At 43.5% G+C, this 18,128-nt stretch overlaps 2 protein-coding genes across 10 annotated transcripts in view; one reads left to right on the top strand and one right to left on the bottom strand.

Moving 5' to 3' along the window:
* Positions 1-3,377: 3,377 nt before the first annotated feature.
* Positions 3,378-18,128, bottom strand: part of BHMT2 (betaine--homocysteine S-methyltransferase 2) — a 15,701-nt gene continuing 950 nt past the window's right edge. The window contains exons 1-8 of one of the 4 annotated variants that reach the window (XM_019800789.2): positions 17,243-17,294; positions 13,080-13,212; positions 11,183-11,274; positions 9,093-9,284; positions 6,967-7,114; positions 6,557-6,739; positions 6,082-6,310; positions 3,378-4,137 (exon numbers count right to left, since the gene is read on the bottom strand). In XM_019800789.2, the coding sequence (XP_019656348.2) occupies positions 4,056-4,137; positions 6,082-6,310; positions 6,557-6,739; positions 6,967-7,114; positions 9,093-9,284; positions 11,183-11,274; positions 13,080-13,212; positions 17,243-17,275 (1,092 nt within the window). In that variant the 5' untranslated portion in view covers positions 17,276-17,294 and the 3' untranslated portion in view covers positions 3,378-4,055. Of the gene's footprint in view, positions 4,138-6,081; positions 6,311-6,556; positions 6,740-6,966; positions 7,115-9,092; positions 9,285-11,182; positions 11,275-13,008; positions 13,042-13,079; positions 13,213-14,348; positions 14,374-17,242; positions 17,295-18,128 lie in introns of those variants that run through there. The other 3 variants (XM_034656425.1, XM_034656424.1, XM_019800790.2) reach the window with 3 other exon arrangements.
* The window catches only part of DMGDH (dimethylglycine dehydrogenase), a 71,293-nt gene continuing 66,251 nt past the window's right edge, over positions 13,087-18,128 (top strand). For 2 of the 6 annotated variants that reach the window (XM_034656423.1, XM_034656418.1), the window contains exon 1: positions 13,087-13,225. Coding sequence is in view for 1 of the 6 variants with exons in the window: in XM_034656417.1 (XP_034512308.1) it covers positions 17,474-17,574 (101 nt within the window). In the remaining 5 variants the exon portion in view is untranslated. Of the gene's footprint in view, positions 13,226-15,384; positions 15,906-17,424; positions 17,575-18,128 lie in introns of those variants that run through there. The other 4 variants (XM_034656421.1, XM_034656419.1, XM_034656422.1 and 1 more) reach the window with 4 other exon arrangements.

Here is an 18,128-nt window from a genome sequence, read left to right as displayed (position 1 = left end):
GGTTTTTATCAGTGATAGGTGAAAAAAGATATTTCATTGTTTTGACATGTATTTATCTAATTTTGGATATGTTGCCTATCTTTTCCTACCCATCAGAGGTTAAGGAAATATATATCCTAATCTATAGGGTAAGGAAAGTTTCTCTTAACTTCTCAAATGTGTGCAGTATTTGTGGCAGGATATTAGCATTCAGATTGCTTTAATCTGAAAATCTATTATCCCTCCTTTCCCCCTACACTGCAAAGCCTTAAGGCAAATATTTCCCCCACCTCCAAGTTAGATGCCTTTTCGGAAAGTGGACCTCATTTTTCTATTGATTTTGGTCTAATGTCCTATTATAACCCACAGAGCAGGAGGAAAAGAGGGTTCTCTGAAAACCTTGAAAGGTTGTGGGCATTGAGGGAAATGGGGAGAAGGCAATACGATGTCCATGTGCGGGGTGCAGGAGCTAGGAACTGATCCCCAGAAGTTGCCCAGAAAAGGAGAGGATCTGTTGCCTGGGAAGGGAAGAGTCAAGTGGGGCCTGGCAGGTACCACATTAAGGGATAATGTGTCAATGCTCAGAAGCTGCTTGAAGTCCCTGTCAGTGCCTGGAAGCTCACATCACCTCTCCCAGGTGCACTGTGCTTCCTGGTGCATCCGACTCACAGCATCGTAGTTTACAGTGGAATAGTGATGTACGGCTTTAAGGCTTTTCTTGGCCCCCAGCTGCATGCAGCTCCCTCCGTGACACTTGTAAGCTCAAGAAAATGCGGTGGAATGGAGCTCTGAATGCCACTCTCATAGGTGAGCCTCACCCTCACAATATTTGCATAGATGGGGAGACAGTTGAACTAAGACAGCTCAAGACCCCCTCCTGGAACAGCAGTTACTAACCCTGTTACACATTATTCCCACTTGACTTTACCTTTGTTTAGAGTATTTTGAGCTTTGTGCAGACATTTAAATTTTTTGTACGGTAAAATTTATGTTTTTTTATTTTATGGCTTTTCTTTTATGCATTTATATTTAAAACTTTGATCATTTTTGAACTTGTTCTAAGAGATCCAACTTTTTCTTTCCATATGATTGACCAAATGTCCATCATTATTAAACAATCCAGCTTTTCCTCACTGACCTGAAATGCCCACTTTATCATACATTCTATTGATCTTTCTTTTTTTTAAATGCACATATCCAGTGGTTTTAATCACTCCAGCTATGTTACATATACTGATTATTTGGCAAGGCTACACCTTCCTGACTACCTCTCTTTTTCTAATTTGTCCATAACCCTTATGGTTTTTCTCCTGATATGAACCCAAGAGTTTGCATGTCTATCTTCCCTCAATCCTGATGATATTTTTCACTGGGATTATACCACATTTATTAATCATCTTAGAATCACTTAGCGTCTTACAAAATTGTGTCTTTCTCTTTATAAGCATGTATGGATTTATTCATCTTATTCTGTATCCTACAGTAACATCCTCAAATTCCTTTCAACAGCTCTTATACATTTCTTGTTAATTTTTTCCATAGATACTTAATCATGAAAATGTAAAAGAGATCTTTACTTCCACTATACTTTCAAAATACTTGTAAAGTATATGTAGAAGACAATGACTATTATTTATAAAATTTTTTAAAATATTTATTCATTTATTTATTTCATCTATCAAGCTGTTGTGTGAGCTTCCACTCCTGGAGTGTGAGGTTCAGGACCAGGTACTAAACTTAAGTAGAGACTTTGATGCTGGTGTGTGGCCAAAGGAGAGTCACCATGAGGATGAGGGGGTTGGGAACCAAGTCACTTAATTATATTACACTATATTATGTACACTGAATGCCTACTGTATGCCAGACACTCTTCCTAAATATCTTGTTATTTCACTTAATCCTCATAGTAATCCAATGAGGATGGTTCTATTGTTATCCTCATTTAAGAGATGAGAAAATTAAGATGGAAAAGTTAATTGTCCAGTTCACGGTGCTAGTATGGCAAGGCACATCTTAAAAGTCTATGTCTTTGGTTGGGGGAAATGAGGAAGAGTAAGTATAGGGAAGAATGATACCTACCTTTAAATTTTTGAAGAGCTATCATATGGAAGAAACCATACGTTTTTTCTATGGGTGCCCAGACCCTAATATGTGGACAAATAGGCAAAAGCTGTTGATGAGTAGATTTCTGGTTAATAGATGCAATAACTTTCAAAGAATGAAATATATCTTAAAAAAATCATATGTGATCTTGCAAGGTAGTGAGTTACTACTGGAAGAGTCCAAACAGAGGCTGGATGGCCCTGGTTGAGGATGCTGGCAAAGATACTCAGGCTTAGTGACTTGTATTAGTCATACTCAAGGACCCCCAAGGCCTTGGGATGGTGGTAAATGATTTACCCTTTAATTTCTAGCATGGGGGTTATGTGTTATGGGTAAATGGCAACATTTAATGAGTTCCCAGTTATCTACTTCACAGAAACAGGATTGAAGGGTTGATTCATATTAAGCAAAGCTGATAAAAATCCATGAAACTCCACAACACAAAAATTTGGATAGAGTCTGATAAAAGCAGCAGGGTGTATGTGCAGTATAGTGCTTGTGAACGTGGATTCTGGAGCCAGATCATGTGGGTTAATATCCCAGTTCTACCATTTACTAACTGTGGACCTCAGGCAAGTTAACTTAGCCTTAGTTTCCTCACATTTAAACTACTGTGTTAAAAACACTCTCATATTTTAATCCCTATAAGGGACAAATGAGTGTGACTAGGTAGATGGATGGATGAATGGATGGATGGATGTGATAGAGTGTGGATAGATAGGATGGATAGATAGAGTGTGAGAACGAGAGAGAAGCAATAGCCTAGAACATGGTAAGTAATAAGTGTTTGCTATTATTTTCCAGAGAATGTCCAGGATATTTTAAATATTCAAACACTACAACAGGTAAATCATCTTTAATTTTATAAATTGTCACAAATTGATACATTGTTTTAGAAAAAACAGCGAGATAGTGGCACGTGGTAAATAGCACAAACGTAAGTCAAGAAGATAGCAGATCAAGATAGATAAGAACTCTGACTTTTAAATAAGTCTTCTAAAGCTGTTGACCTATTTTTACTTATTTTAACAATCAAAAATAAGTATTGCATTGAGCATCTAGAACATCTCTTATTAGGCCCAGCACAGTGCTAAATACTTTAAGGAAAAATATAAGAAGAACATCACATTGTCCTTGTCCTTAAGCTGTTTATAATCTAGCGATTTGTGATTGTAAAGACACATTTTTTAAATTTATGTTTTTTATTGGGGGTGGAGGGGCAGAGGGAGAGGGAAGGAGAGAATGCCAAGCAGGCTCCATGCCAAGTACAGATGCAGGGCTCGATCTCACAACCCTGAGAACATGACCTGAGCAGAAATCAAGAGTCGGACGTTTAACTGACTGAGCCACCAAGGTGCCCCTCTTAAAGACACATTTAAAAAATTCTAGAACCTAATACCTTTTTTTTTTTAAAGGACCTACCACCTTTAAGTAAAATCATCTTTGAAAGTAATCATTTTGGAAGGTTATACACTTATTTCAATAACCCTGCCATTGCTCAAAACATTTTTTTCATCTATTCCTTTGGGATTGCCCTTGGAGTCATTATACAAATCATGGAAGAAAAGCAAACTCATTGCTCCTCTATCTTCCTTAAGCACCCAGCTAAGTTGCCTGAATTAATCAACAGATTTGGTGTTCAGTGACTTCTGTTTATTTTAAAATCTCAAATTTACCCTAAAAGACGAGTTTTGCTGTTCTTGATGACTTTCTGAAGAAGGTACCACAGCATGGCTGGACAGTAAGTAACTGGAGGACCAGGGGCCTTTCTCATCATCTTTGCATCTCCTGCAGCATCCAGCTGGGGGTTTGTCCACAGCTGGAGTGCAAGGTGCATATGTTGACCTGAACTGAAGGGCCAGGAGCACATTCGCTGTTCAGCTGGAGAGAGCAGGGTGGGCAGAGGGTAAAGGCGAGGAAGAGTTCCAGATTTCTTTCTGTGCTGTCATTTCAGTGTTTTCTTTCACCACTTCTTAGTTATCCGGCCGTGACAGTGAAGGACAGAAAGGTCTGCCCGAAGCTGGCAGCAGATTTTCCCAATACTCCCTTCTAGCCCTGTGTTTGAAAAAAAAAATTAATTAAAAAATGTATGCCAATTTTCTAAGTCCAGTATGTTTTATATATATTTGTGTGTGTGTGTGTGTGTGTGTGTTTGCCGAACACACACAGGTGTGGTGGATGATCAGGCTAAAGTAGAACTTCAGTTTCAACGTACAGACTGAAAAACTATGTCCATTAAAGCCTTTCTCCCATTTCTATCAAAAGCAATCATTGGAGGCACCTGGGTGGCTCAGTCGGTTAAGCATCTGCCTTCAGCTTAGGTCATGATAACAGTCTCCTGGTGATTGAGCCCCACATGGGGCTTCTTGCTCTGTGGGGAGTCTTCTTCTCTCTCTTCCTCTGTCTGCCACTCCCCCTGCTTGTGCTCTCTCTCTCTACGCCCCCGTCATATAAATAAATAAAATCTTAAAAAAAAAAAAAGCAATCATTGTGTTTCATACCACGTTTCAGAAAAAGACGTGTTTGAAATCTAGAGGTATTTAGAATCACCAGGAAGGACAACTAGACCCCCCAAGTAGGGGATATCTGGAGTGATGTGCTGAAAAAGCCAGGGTCTGAAAGGGAAGCAGCAGACAGAGAAGAATGCGATGCCTGCGGCATGAGAAGTACAGGCAAAAGTTCCCAGTGGAAGCATGTAAGGAACCACGGCAGCACTCGTGAAGATCTGCCGGGCCCAGAAAATGCAGACTTCCTGTTAGGCTGCAGGCCAAGTACAGTTTACTCCCCTTGCCATCCTCTCTTCTCTCCCTTTGAATCTGAAGAGGTCAGAAATCCTGGTTAGCAAGATGGGAAGGGAGGGCTGGAAGCATAAGATGGAGAAAGAAGGGTCAGCCTGGCCTTCCATAGTTTCCTGCCTATTGAAGACAACTGCTGGAAAACCAGAGAAAATATAAGTTTCGTGTGTTCCAAATTTTGATTTTACATGGAACTGAACACTTTCTTTTTTTTCTTAAATCAGGCTCCATGCCCAGTGTGGAGCCCAGTGTAGGACTTGAACTCACAACCCTGAGATCAAGACCTGAGCTGAGATCAAGACTCAGACGCTTAACTGACTGAGCCACACAGGTGTCCCTGGCACTGAACACTTTTAATTCCTGAATTAAGATTGTGTTTGCTAAATAAAGTGGTTATGGAGCTTTCTATTGCCTAAGACTACCCAACAAAGTCTTGGGGACACGTCAGTATTTTCAAATAGGCAGAGAGGAAAGACTTCACCGAATGAGCAGATTTAAAGAGACAGAGGGAGACAAAATTAGAGTTGCATTCTGATTATTATATTTCATGAATCCTGTTTGTTTAATATGACAATTATAACAATATTGTAAATGTTATTTACTAGCTTTACATTTTTATAGTAATCTACAAAGCTTGAAAGACTTAATTATAATTACAGAGCAGAACACAATGGTTCTAAACCTTGATGATGTAAAAGTAATGGTATCACTTAAAGAAGCCAAGAGGTAGATGAGGGAGCTAGAGTAGAGGGGAGCAGAAAGAGTTAATTCTTGTTTTACTGAGTGGAATTAAGAGATACTGCTTTACATCAATGGATAAAGAAATAGGTGGTTAAATAGAGAATTCAAACTTATAAAGATAACCAACAGAAGAAATAAAAATGTAATAAATCAAAATTGGAAGAAGTAGAACAGGGAGAAAAGGGGAATGTTATATGATTTAAACGCCTCAGCTTTTGTATAGGGTTAGCAGTGATCACAGCTTAAAACTGGTAAAACCAGACACAAGGTATAAGACTTCAAAACACAAATGGCAAACAGGTCATCACCTCTGGGAATGGAACTGGTGTAAGGAGAGGGGCAGCTTTTAGTTTCAATCTTACATACTCTATACTTTTTGAATTTTTATTGCATGCATAGGGTTTCTAACAATAAATAAAATGAGATTAGAGAAGAATAGTAATGTTAATTAAACAATTCCTACCTGGCTCGAATCCAGGGTTTGGTGTGCATATTAAGGCTACTTCCCCAACTACCGTGTTTGTCCGAAGCTGGGGGCAAAAAGCCCCTTTCGGGGGCCAGCTCCTCTGCGATTGCCCTGATGTGGTAGGGCTCGAATCCACAGCACCCGCCAATGTACCTGACCCCCAGATTGTAGGCCTCTCTGGCATATTTTTGAATATCCCATCTGGTTGCAACTCTGGGCTCTAGTCCTGTAACACAATAGTCACAGCATTTCTGTTACTGTCCCTACATTCAAATCACAGGTGCTCTGATGGGCACTTTTGAAAATTAAAACACGTTGAACTTTAGATTATGCTCGTTTTTTTCATTAACATTGACTGTTTTTGTCTTACACAGTCTCTGTTTGTAAGACTGTACCATAGCTGTTCATTATAGCCGTTTCCATGTTGTCAGCACAAGAAAACACAAGGACCACTCCTACGCCCTGAGCTTACCAAATGGGTATTCCGGGAGATCCACAAACCCGCCTTTGCCACAGTCAGGAGTGTGGAAGCCCAGGGACTGCACAATCAGGTGTGCCTTCAACCCTGCGGCCCGCAGACCCTCCTTCATGAGCCGCATTGTCTTCAAGCTGGTGCTGGGCCCAAAGCGGCAGTTCACGCCCACGATTGCAGCCCCTGTGCAAAGAAATAAAGAGCTTTTACGTTTTACTTATTTTATTTTTTAATCGTTGGAAATTGCCTTGGAGATTAGTTATCCTTCTCTACCTCCCATCTTTTACCAAGAGGGAAACCAATGCCAGTTAGTTCTTCTGTTCTGAACTGCTCTTACAAGATTAAGCAACCATTGTTAAATTTGATAAACAACAGCCGAAACTCATGATCACGTTATGGGTCCCAATTACCTGCCTTCACCAGCTTAACAGCACATTCTCCAGGTGTCACACCATGCATGTCTCCGTCTGGGCCTATGCACATGGTAGCTGCCACAGGCTTACCCGATTCTTTTAAGACTTCCACAGCCCATACGGCTTCTTCGGCGTGCTCAAAATACTAAGAGAGATTTCACTTTTTCTATTGGTCCAAACGTAAAGCAGATTTTGAAAGGTGGAATGCAAATGTTGCAAAATAGTTATAAAAATGACCAAGTATGTGTGGTAAAACTTGCTGAGGAACAGGTCTTTAGCAAAGTAAAGAATACTTTTCTGAGTAAACATTTTAATTCCTTTAACAATAAAATACAGATTTTCATTCAGAGATCATCAATTCAGCAAGATGAAGACTGTTATGGAAAAAAACAGAAACAAAAACAAAACCCACAAAGGATTTTAACGTAATTGAGAATTTAAAATCATAATGTTGAAGGAACAAAAGTTATTTTTTTTAAGATTATTTATTTATTTATTTATTTGACAGAAAGAGAGCAGAGAGAGTAAGAACACAAGTGGGGGGCAGAGGGGTAGAGAGAGAGAGAGAAGCAGCCCAATGCGAGGTTCAATCCCAGGACGCAGGAATGAAAGTTTTACTAATAAATTTTATTATTTTTTTGAAGATTTATTTATTTGAGAGAAAGAGAGAGCACATGTGAGTAGGGGGAGGGATAGAGGGAGAGGGAGAGAGAATCCCAAGGAGACTCCCCACCGAGAGTGTAGCCCCATGTGGGGCTGGATCTCATGACCCTGAAGATCACAACCTGAGCCGAAAGTGAGTCGGACACTTAACCAACTGAGCCACCTGGGCGTCCCTTACTAATAAATTTTAGACTCATCTTTTATGGAGCTGCTGTAATCTCTGAAAAATAAGGAATAGTTTATTATACTTTCTACTTCAAAGTGATTTTATATTCACTCCCCTTTAGAGGTTCATAAGTGCTCCATGAAGTAAGGAGAAATATGATGATTTCCCCCAGTGAGACCACTGCGGCACAGAGCAAGGGAGAAAAGCTACTGAGTTTCTTTGTTAAGGGTGGACAGGACACCTTGCCGGTAAACCAAGGTCATTTGCAGGGGTCTTCCTGGGAACCCCCTTAAGGGCCACAATTGAAAAGTTGACCTTAAGTAAGTGAAGAAAAGCCGGCCAAAATCTCCCTGTGTTCTTCCTTCTTGACTTAGATTCTGCAGAAGCAGTGGGTGAGGAATAGCAGAGAGAGTCCACAGAGAGGTTCTTAGAAAACAAACTTGTGTTCCCATCCGTCTGGAGAACCTATTGGGTGGTTTGCACCCATTTCTGAAGATGATTGTTGCCAATTGTGTTTGCTGGGCTTGGGTGGCCCTGAGCCATGGGAAGGGTGATGAAGCAAGCTTTTCAATAGATTCAGAGAGTGATAAGGGAAAGAGCACCTGGAAGGCTATTGTCCTTGTTGGGGGTAGAGACTTGGGCTGACAGCTTGACTCCAAGTGGTACCAAAGGTGGGAAATGGGGAATGAGGGAGGGCTTTTTAATTTTTGGAAGTGGAAGGAAGAGAATGTTCTGGGCCTTCATGTCCAATCAAAGACCATATTCTTTCTTCAAAATATCACTCATATGTTATAGCTTGAGGGAGAGCTGAGGGATGGGAGTGAGCAAAGCACGGACAGAGGAGGGCAAGGGGACTGCTTGGTACTGAGTATTATTAGCAGGGCCGCACGAACCTGAGCAGCCACCTACCTCCTAGGCTTTGTTCCCTCACAGCCTCCAGCCCCTGCACAGCTTCTTCCAGCCCTGCCCCTCCCATGGGAGAGGTTGCTCCCTGAAGCACTGTCCCCTTCTCACCCAACTTTGTAGGGTCCCCTGTGAGTCGGCTGCTACAAACACCCAAAGAAAACCAAGGCTAGGGTCAGGCCTCTCCTGGGTCTGCCCTTTGACTTCATTAAAACCTAGCACGCAAGTGAGAGGGTGTTTGCCTTGACTGCAGGGCATGTACATAAACCTTTGACCCTGTACCCTGAGGAAATGAGGGCACAAAGCAGTCCCATACCCTCATGAAAGCGAAGATTATGTAGTGGGATTTGTCAGAAGAGAGCAACTCCTTTCCCTGAAACAGTAGGCTTACCTCTGCAATCAAGAAGTCCACGTTTTTCTTTATAAAAACCTCGAGCTGGAGTTGAAAGAGTTTTTTAACTCGAACTTCATCCTTGTGGTGTCTGTACAGTGATGTCTGGCAGATCCCCCCTGCTACCAAGGCGTCACCTTTGCCAGCCACTTCCCTGGCAAGGTCACACGCAGCCTCATTCACAGCTTCCCACTGAGGTCAGAGAGCAAGGGTTCAGAACAGATACAAAGGGGGCAATGAGCAAGTAAGAGGAGTCCAAGGCATGGTTTAAACTGCAGTTTGAGGGAGGCTGGGGTAACTGGTGACAGACATGAAAGAGGGCACGTGATGTGATGAGCATTGGGTGTTATATGCAACTGATGAATCACTGATCTCCACCTCTGAAACTAATAATACATTCTATGTTAATTAATTGAAGCTAAATAAAATAAAATTTAAAAAACTCTGCAATTTGAGACCAGCAGACTTGGGCACCTTCTCCTTTACTCTCAGTGAGCTTCTATTTCCATTATTGTTCTCACCACATGGCATTTTAGTAAATGTTTGTTTGCCTCCCTCACTGGACTGTGGGCCACTTCAGAATAGGCTCTGTGCCTTTCTTTCATCTTTGTTTTCAGCATAGAGATTGGACTATAACAGGTGCTCAATAAATGTTGGTTGGTTGACTGAATCAATGGGCATGAACATTGACAAGTATGAACGCTTTACATGTACAGAATACCTCGCAGTACTTCCACAGTCTTCCCCTTCTCTACTTTTCTCAACAACCCAATATGTCTAAGCATAAGTGACCTCCATTTTGCGCAGAGAAAACCAGTGCTCCATGCAGCCAAGTGTCTTGCACAAAGTCACATGCCCAACAGGTGGCAAAGTTGGGCATCAAACCCAATTCTTCTCATTCCCAGGCCAGTGCTGTGTTCCCAAGGGCCACCCTGTCTCCAGATGGACAAGTTACAAGAGAAGACAGTGAGATAAGGTGAAAAGGGCATCTACAAAGTGTTTTTTCTCTACAAAAAAATAACACAGGAGGAACATGTCCTTCCAATGGCCTGTTCCTTCCCAGTCCTATCTTCCTCTCCACCCCAGCTAACAAGGCAGAGAAAAAGCTCATTTATGTAGTATATATTTGTTTACATAATGATTAATTCCTTAATAGACATTTTATGTGGAGCTTGTAATAAAGTGTAGTAACATATCAGGTCAATTCCATACCTTCTCTTCAAGAGGTTATTTTTTTCTTTAAAAGATTTTATTTATTTATGTGACAGAGAGACAGCCAGCGAGAGAGGGAACACAGCAGGGGAGTGGGAGAGGAAGAAGCAGGCTCCCNTCTCTACTTTTCTCAACAACCCAATATGTCTAAGCATAAGTGACCTCCATTTTGCGCAGAGAAAACCAGTGCTCCATGCAGCCAAGTGTCTTGCACAAAGTCACATGCCCAACAGGTGGCAAAGTTGGGCATCAAACCCAATTCTTCTCATTCCCAGGCCAGTGCTGTGTTCCCAAGGGCCACCCTGTCTCCAGATGGACAAGTTACAAGAGAAGACAGTGAGATAAGGTGAAAAGGGCATCTACAAAGTGTTTTTTCTCTACAAAAAAATAACACAGGAGGAACATGTCCTTCCAATGGCCTGTTCCTTCCCAGTCCTATCTTCCTCTCCACCCCAGCTAACAAGGCAGAGAAAAAGCTCATTTATGTAGTATATATTTGTTTACATAATGATTAATTCCTTAATAGACATTTTATGTGGAGCTTGTAATAAAGTGTAGTAACATATCAGGTCAATTCCATACCTTCTCTTCAAGAGGTTATTTTTTTCTTTAAAAGATTTTATTTATTTATGTGACAGAGAGACAGGCCAGCGAGAGAGGGAACACAGCAGGGGAGTGGGAGAGGAAGAAGCAGGCTCCCAGCTGAGGAGCCCGATGTGGGACTCGATCCGGAAAGCAGGGACCACGCCCTGAGCCCAAGTCAGACGCTTAATGACTGCACCACCAAGGCGCCCCAAGAGGTTATTTTTATTATACATGATCCCTGACATTTTCCCTGTCCTCCCTCCACCCCTACCCCCACCAAAATGACAGCTTACCTTGCTTTCCATATTGTCCTCACTGGCAGAAAAGGTAAAAGTCTGCATGACGTTTGATCCTGCTCTCAAGAATTCTGTGTGAAGTTGACGAACTACAAAGTAGTTTTTAAAATTTAAGTTAAAAAGATAAAAATCATAGGAGCTATCATTTGCAGCAAAAGTAGCTTACCTACTCACAATCTCTTTCAATTAGACACAATTTCAAACCTAGTTCTTATACAAAATTGCAGATTAAGGTCAGTAGAGTTCAAGGACAGGACATGGCAGAGTAATACTAAATTGGGACTGTTTGGAATGGCCTCATATTGTCCTGTCCATGGGCTTCAATGGTCTGGTGCAGTCATAGGCAGACATTAAGGTCTGGTTGGCCAATTGCCCCTTGATTTTTTGGTCTAGAGAGGGTTTATTCATTTTCCTGTGTTGTGGAGGATCTAACTGGTTTTCTTACAGTTAGGAAATGCTTACATGAGGAAATTCTCATAGTGGACAAGGTGTGTGTGTGTGTGTGTGTGTGTGTGGTGCCCCCACCAAACTGATTCAACAGCAGGCAGCTGGAGAAATGCAGTCAGGAGTTCTGATGGCCTATTAGGACATCCTTCCCACTCTCTCTCTTCATCTCTCCCCTACCCCAATCCTCATCCTTGCTATTTCAACACTTTCTTTCTGGTTTAGCAAAACGATCTAAAATTAAGAACAAGTTCTCCGTGGGCCAGGTGAAAACTTGGTGCTAAGTGCCAGAGAAATAAAGCTTGGTCCTACCATATAACTGAGTGTCTGATGAAAAGATAAAATTGGCCAGTGGGTATGATGCACTGGGCTTTTCATGCGGGTTGACACACGAGTTCTCACAGCTAGCCCATGTCATACCCTCCTGTGACATGGGTCAAGAACCTGATCCTGGGGCACTTGGGTGGCTCAGTCAGTTGAGCAACCAACTCTTGGTTTTGGCTCAGGTCATGATCCCAAGGTCGTGAGATTGAGCCCGTGTTGGGCTCCACACTCAGCACGGAGTGTGCTTGTCCTTCTCCCTCTGCTCTTCCCCCCACTCACACATTCACTCAAAAACAAATAAAGGAATCTTAAAAGAAGAATCTAAAAAAAAGAAAAGAAAAGAAACTGATCCTTGAGCAAGTAAAATGACTTGTCCAAAGTCACACAGCTGGTGGGTGGAAGAATCAAGCATGACTCCAGGTTTCTCAGATACACGGTGCATATATGAATACAACCAGGGCAAATCAAAAGTTCCATTCCCAGCTTGTATCCATTTCATTCTTTCGCTTTATTTTCCACTTTAATTTAGGAGACTGCTCTCAAAAAAATAAAAATAGAATTAGAGCTCTGGTTTGATGTTACTCGCCAATCCCATCACAGTTTTTACCTCCAACTCTTACTGTTTTGTTCTAGCTCAGGGGATGAGGTGAAACGGTGTTGATTTCTTCACACCCCTCTCCCCCAACAAAACCCAAATGTCTACTATCTATGCTGTGCTAATCTGGTGGTTACTATTAATCCTCTCTACCAAATACACTATTATAGTATAACATGCAAATGAGCCGGAGGGATTAATGTGAAGCAATAACAGTTTTACTATGTTAAGGAAACTCTTGAATGTCCACGAGGTGAATATTCATGGAACAAATATTAAGATGGTATTTTAGCAGTCCCTGTACCTGAAGATGCAAGTGTGTGTGTGGAAGGGGGCAGCTGGGGAGCGAGAGGCCATTTTCTTCTATATGCTTCAGCCCGTGTACTGTCACTGTCTCTACATCCTGGTGACTGTGGCAAGTGAAACAGTCCTTAGACAACACTCAGAATTATTTACTTACCTTCTCTCCGTCAGATGTAAGCAAACTGTGACTCTCTAAACTAAACAGTCTCGGGGGCTGCCGCCACTGACCTGCATCGGGATGGTCTACTACCGCTTCCGGAGTCCAGAGCCCAGCCTTCACGTAGCCCCTCTTCTCCAGAGTTAGGAGAAAGCTGCCATCTCCAACCACAACCTCTCCACTCTCCAGACGTTCCAAAATACCCTGAAGAAAAGAGGTATGTATCTTAGGTGATTTTTCTTCCTCTTTTTTTTTTTTTTCCTAAAAGCAGTCTCCAATTTTAGGAAAAGTGGTACTATGTTCTTATAGCTCCAGTTCTGTTAAAATCCTCAATGTCTAATAATATTTCAGAAAGATTGAGTATATTATATTTCTTGGACACTCCAGGTATTCGTTTTGTGCAAACTGCTGTGAATATTTTTTCTTAAATAACATTTAATCTGAGTCAAATTATAGTGAAAGTGCTGATTCCATGATAGTTATTTTGGTTTTTCAGCATGTTTGTGTCAGACATTGATAGCTGCCTAATTAAATGTATTTTCTCTCCTCTTCTTTGTTAATGTATTTCATTTGGGGAGACAATGTCCGCAACTTAAATTCTTAGGCTCCCTTGCTCCTGGGGGTGGCCATATGACACGGTGTTGGCCAATGAGACATAGGTGGAAGTCAGTTAAAGATTTCTGGAAAAGTTTTGCTTTCCTGATATAGATGGGCACTCCCTTTCACCTGGGCATTTTTTTCCTCCTTCCTGTCTGGAATGTCACCGCAAGCCCTGGAGGTATAGCGTCATCTCTCAGCCATGCCATTGAAAGCCACACACTAAGGCTGGTGGAGCTGACTAACAGCTGGTGTAACTAGCAGTGGGGTGTGTGTGTGTGTGTGTGTGTGTGTGTTTTAATGACAACTTTGAATAGTTGCAGCAGCCATGGATTGCAAGACCTCATGTTAGGTGAAAAACAAAAGCCTCTTTTTTGTGTAAACCTCTACACAGAATCCTAAGGGACATACAGTTTCATAACGATGCCCTACATTTTCTAGCACGTTCACATACATGTTTTCATTTGGTACTCCGGACAGCTCTGTGAGCTAGGCAGGGCAGACAGTTTTTATTCCCATTTTATAAATGAGGAAACGGACATTCAGAGAGGCTAAGTGACTTGTCCAAGATCACAGAACTAAGTAAGTAAAAAAGAGACTTCAGATCTTCTCAATTCCTAATCCAGTCTCTTTCTAGTTTTGACAGAGAGGGCTCCCGACTCTGCTGTTTTTCCATACTTTATATCTAAAAATGCATTTTAGCTGAATGTGGAAGAAATGTTAATATTTATTATGATTCTCACCTTTTTCTCTATTCCCGCCATACAATGCAATTTGCTCTTCTAATTTTGTAGTTCTGGGACTTAAAAAGGACTTCCACTTTAAACTTTCACCAGACCTTTGCACATGCCAGGTAGAGTTCCAGGCAAGAGGGATAAACATTGGAATAAGACAAGGTCACTGCCCTCATACACTAAACGATTCTAGAGGGGAAAAACACTGGCATACAATCTGGGTGTTATAGGATAGTACCTCACCTCCTATATCCAGTCTGTCCCAGGGTTATGACGAGTGTATCTATTTAACACTTCTGAGCACTGTCCCCCTCCCCCTTCCTCACTGCCTATGGACTGTTGAAATGGCCTCCAATTCACTGCAGCCCACGCTGGCATATCTTCCATTTTTGCAGAGTGAAGTCTTGCCTGACCTACTCTTATTTGGGATGACCTCCTCCTTTGTGTTCTGCCTAAGGCCAAACACCCTCCATTCCTGCATCTATCACCTGTAGGGCAGTATCTGGTTACCTACCTGGCTCCTCTGTTGGGCTTTAATGCCTGAGGCTCAGGTGATGAATCTCATTGGTCTCTATCCCTACCACCTCATACAGCAGCTAACCACCTTGACATACCATGCCAAGAGCTAGCAGACAGGTAGGACTTTTGAAAATGCCCCTTGTTTCATAAATGCTGCAGGTTTGGTCCTGAGGAGGGGGGCGGAAATGAGACTCTTTTACAGAAAATTAGCTAAGGTTTTAAGAAAATTATAAGGCTTATTTCGATTGTATCTTCATGATAATAAGTTCAGACATTTTGATCTGTTACCTAGATGTTTGTCCAAAATTTTAACTTTTGCCAGTTTTCTTTTTTTTTTTTTAAGATTTTATTTATTTATTCGACAGAGATAGAGACAGCCAGCGAGAGAGGGAACACAAGCAGGGGGAGTGGGAGAGGAAGAAGCAGGCTCATAGCAGAGGAGCCTGATGTGGGGCTCGATCCCATAACGCCAGGATCACGCCCTGAGCCGAAGGCAGACGCTTAACCGCTGTGCCACCCAGGCGCCCCTAACTTTTGCCAGTTTTCTAAACAGCCATTAGCAAAATAACTCCTTCGTCAAGATTTGAATTCAGAGCATCTTTCAGTCCCTCCTTCACTGCTCTGTTTACCACCTCAATTAATTACTACACCAGGATGATCTAAAGACAGCTCTAATAAGACAGAGGACAGTGTAAGACGAAGATCACGGTAAATTAATTTGCAGTACATTTACATTTTCATTCCATTCTCCCTTTCAGTTTGGCAGTGAATCTGCCTTGGAGATGAGAGAGAGCTCCAAGAGGCATTTATGCTTCCTTTTTGCAGATCTCAGTATCTAGACTTCTGGATTTAAGGTCTGGCTTCCGGGCGTCTCTCTTCACACACAGAGGAGCAGACCAACTTCACCCTCTGGCCGGAGGCCGCCAGATATCCATTCTACTTCAAGCTGCCACCAGGACTGCTCTTGTGGATTAATGAGGCTACTGGAGGTGTCCCCTGTGGCAATTAAATGAATTCTTAAGATGTACCTGTTAGCTGACAGGAGAGGTGAGATTAGCTGCTTCCCACTAACATTTTAACTTTCAGGTACACCTTAGCGTGGGTTACCATATGATAATCTTGGTGTTGCAAGAGCAGAGGCTGGGAAGAAATTGGACAGGGACAGCATATTTTAAAAACCTTTTTAAAAATGAGCTAAAGGTGAACACAGTATTACAGAAAGTTTGGAAGAAGAAATCAGCACAACGTCTTTATCTTTTTATTAAGCTCATTTTCTTCAATGCCAGTATTATACTTTTATAATAAGAAAAACATATCCTTTTGTGAGGTAACATTGCCAAAAGAGTTTGCTTGTTCCCATACTTAGCCTCTTAATCGGCTGCATAACAACTTCTTAAGTGGGTGCACCTTTATTTAGGGAGCCCGCCATCCTTGGGCATCTTGGTTGTTCCCAACCTTTTAGTATAAATAGATCAGTGGCGCACATTTCCATGTGTATATAGCTTCTCCCTTCCCCACCCTCACTGAATTTTGGGGCACAGGTGGGCTGCTTTGAGAGATCCTGGAGATGTCCTGTGGCCAACTTCATGGCTTTCCTAATTTTGTTTTGTCACCCCTTCTCCTCACCAAGCACACACCCAGCAGAGAAAGGGGGCGGGGGACAAGGCTCCCAGTCGGTGAGCAGATGGGGAACGAGCCTAGAGAAGGAGCCAGGGAGACCGGTCTGACTGATGAGAGGAGGTCCACCCCACCCTGTGCACCCCCTACCTGCTGTACACTCCCCTACCTGCTGTACACTCCCCTACCCACCCCTCCTCCGCAGCCTCAGGTCTGGGAGGGTCTGCAGCCCGGGCTGGTTTCAGGCCAGCCCACGGCTTGCAGGGCCAGGCTGCCACCCTTCCCAAAACATGAGGGAACTGAGCTCTGGCGCCGGTTGAACCGAAGACCTGACGGTGTACATGGGCTGAGGGTAGAAAATGTGAGCATGGCCCCTGAATCCGAAGCTAGATTTCAAATCCCTGCTTCACCGTGGACTAGAATGGGTGACCTCGAGCTAGTTGCCTGACTCTCTGGGCCTCAGTTTCCTTACCTGAAAAACGGGAATAATCGTGAAAATCAGATAATTTGCATAAAGCAGTCTGCAAACGCGGGGCACTGGGTCAGGGCTCCATACACGTTACCTGAGATTGCTATCTAATCCTGTCGCCAAGATGGTACTGTCATCCCTGGCAACCGGCGATCGCGGAAACCGAGGCCCAGAGCCGTCCAGGTGCCCGGCCAAGGCCGCAGAGCTCGGCCAAGGGCTGAGGTGGGGTTTGAACTCCGGGCACCGGGAGCCCCGCGGCCAGAGGGCCTGAATACCTTGCGGACGCCCAGAAACTCACCTTTTTGGCCCCGGGGCCTCCGGCAGGTGCCATCGCAGCGCAACTGTGTGGGCACCGGGTCCGGGAGAGCGCGCCAGCCGTCGAGCCCGCCCCTCGCCCGGAGGAGGGTCCCCCTCACCCCACCCCACCCCACCGCGGAGCCGCAGGGCCCGCCACCCCCGCCGCCCCAGGCTGTCGGCTGGCCTCGGAGCAGGTGCCCGCGCGCTTGGCCTCCGCCTCCGCGGCCTCGCCATGCTCCGCTTGGGCGCACAGCGGCTGCGGGGCCTTCCGCTACCGAGCCTCCCGCTGCGGGGCTCCCCCGGCCGCCCGCGCTCAGCCTGCAGCCGCCAAGGGTGAGTGGGGGCCCTGCCCGCGCGGAGGCCCGCGGCTGGGCTGCTGCCGGGGTGGGAGCGAGGGCCTGAGGGAGTGTGCCGGGTCAGGGGCGCTTTGGCTTCAGACAAATTGGCATTTGGATTTCTCCTAGATTTCTGTATGTTTTCTTTTACGTGCACTCACGTACGAAGTGAAAAAGTATCAAAGGGTTCCCAGTGCGAAGCCACTCCTATCCCCACCGTTTTCCCCAGTCAACTGTTGACAGTGCCTTCTGTATTTTTCCCGAGATTGTCTATGTGTAAGCAAACGGGTATATATGTTCCTCTTGGCCTTAAATACACCTTGCTTTGCACAATGTGTCCTGGAGAAGGACACGATCCAGCTAGGAAGAAAGTCATGCAAATAAATATGTTAAACCACTGAGCAATAATTGTAAAACGAGAGAAGAATGTATGCGGCGAGGAAGTTAAGTGAGGAAGAACGTTTTACTCCATTTGGCTCTCTTCAGCCTGGAACGCATTGGATGGTGATCCAAGGTTTATAGAAGCTAAACTTCATGATGATTATGGTTTTT

The sequence above is a fragment of the Ailuropoda melanoleuca genome, chromosome 3 (assembly GCF_002007445.2).
Source record: "Ailuropoda melanoleuca isolate Jingjing chromosome 3, ASM200744v2, whole genome shotgun sequence".
In the NCBI taxonomy this organism is placed as follows: Eukaryota; Metazoa; Chordata; class Mammalia; order Carnivora; family Ursidae; genus Ailuropoda; species Ailuropoda melanoleuca.
The sequence above is the reverse complement of the archived record's forward strand: the minus strand, read 5'-3'. Positions and strand labels throughout refer to the sequence as shown.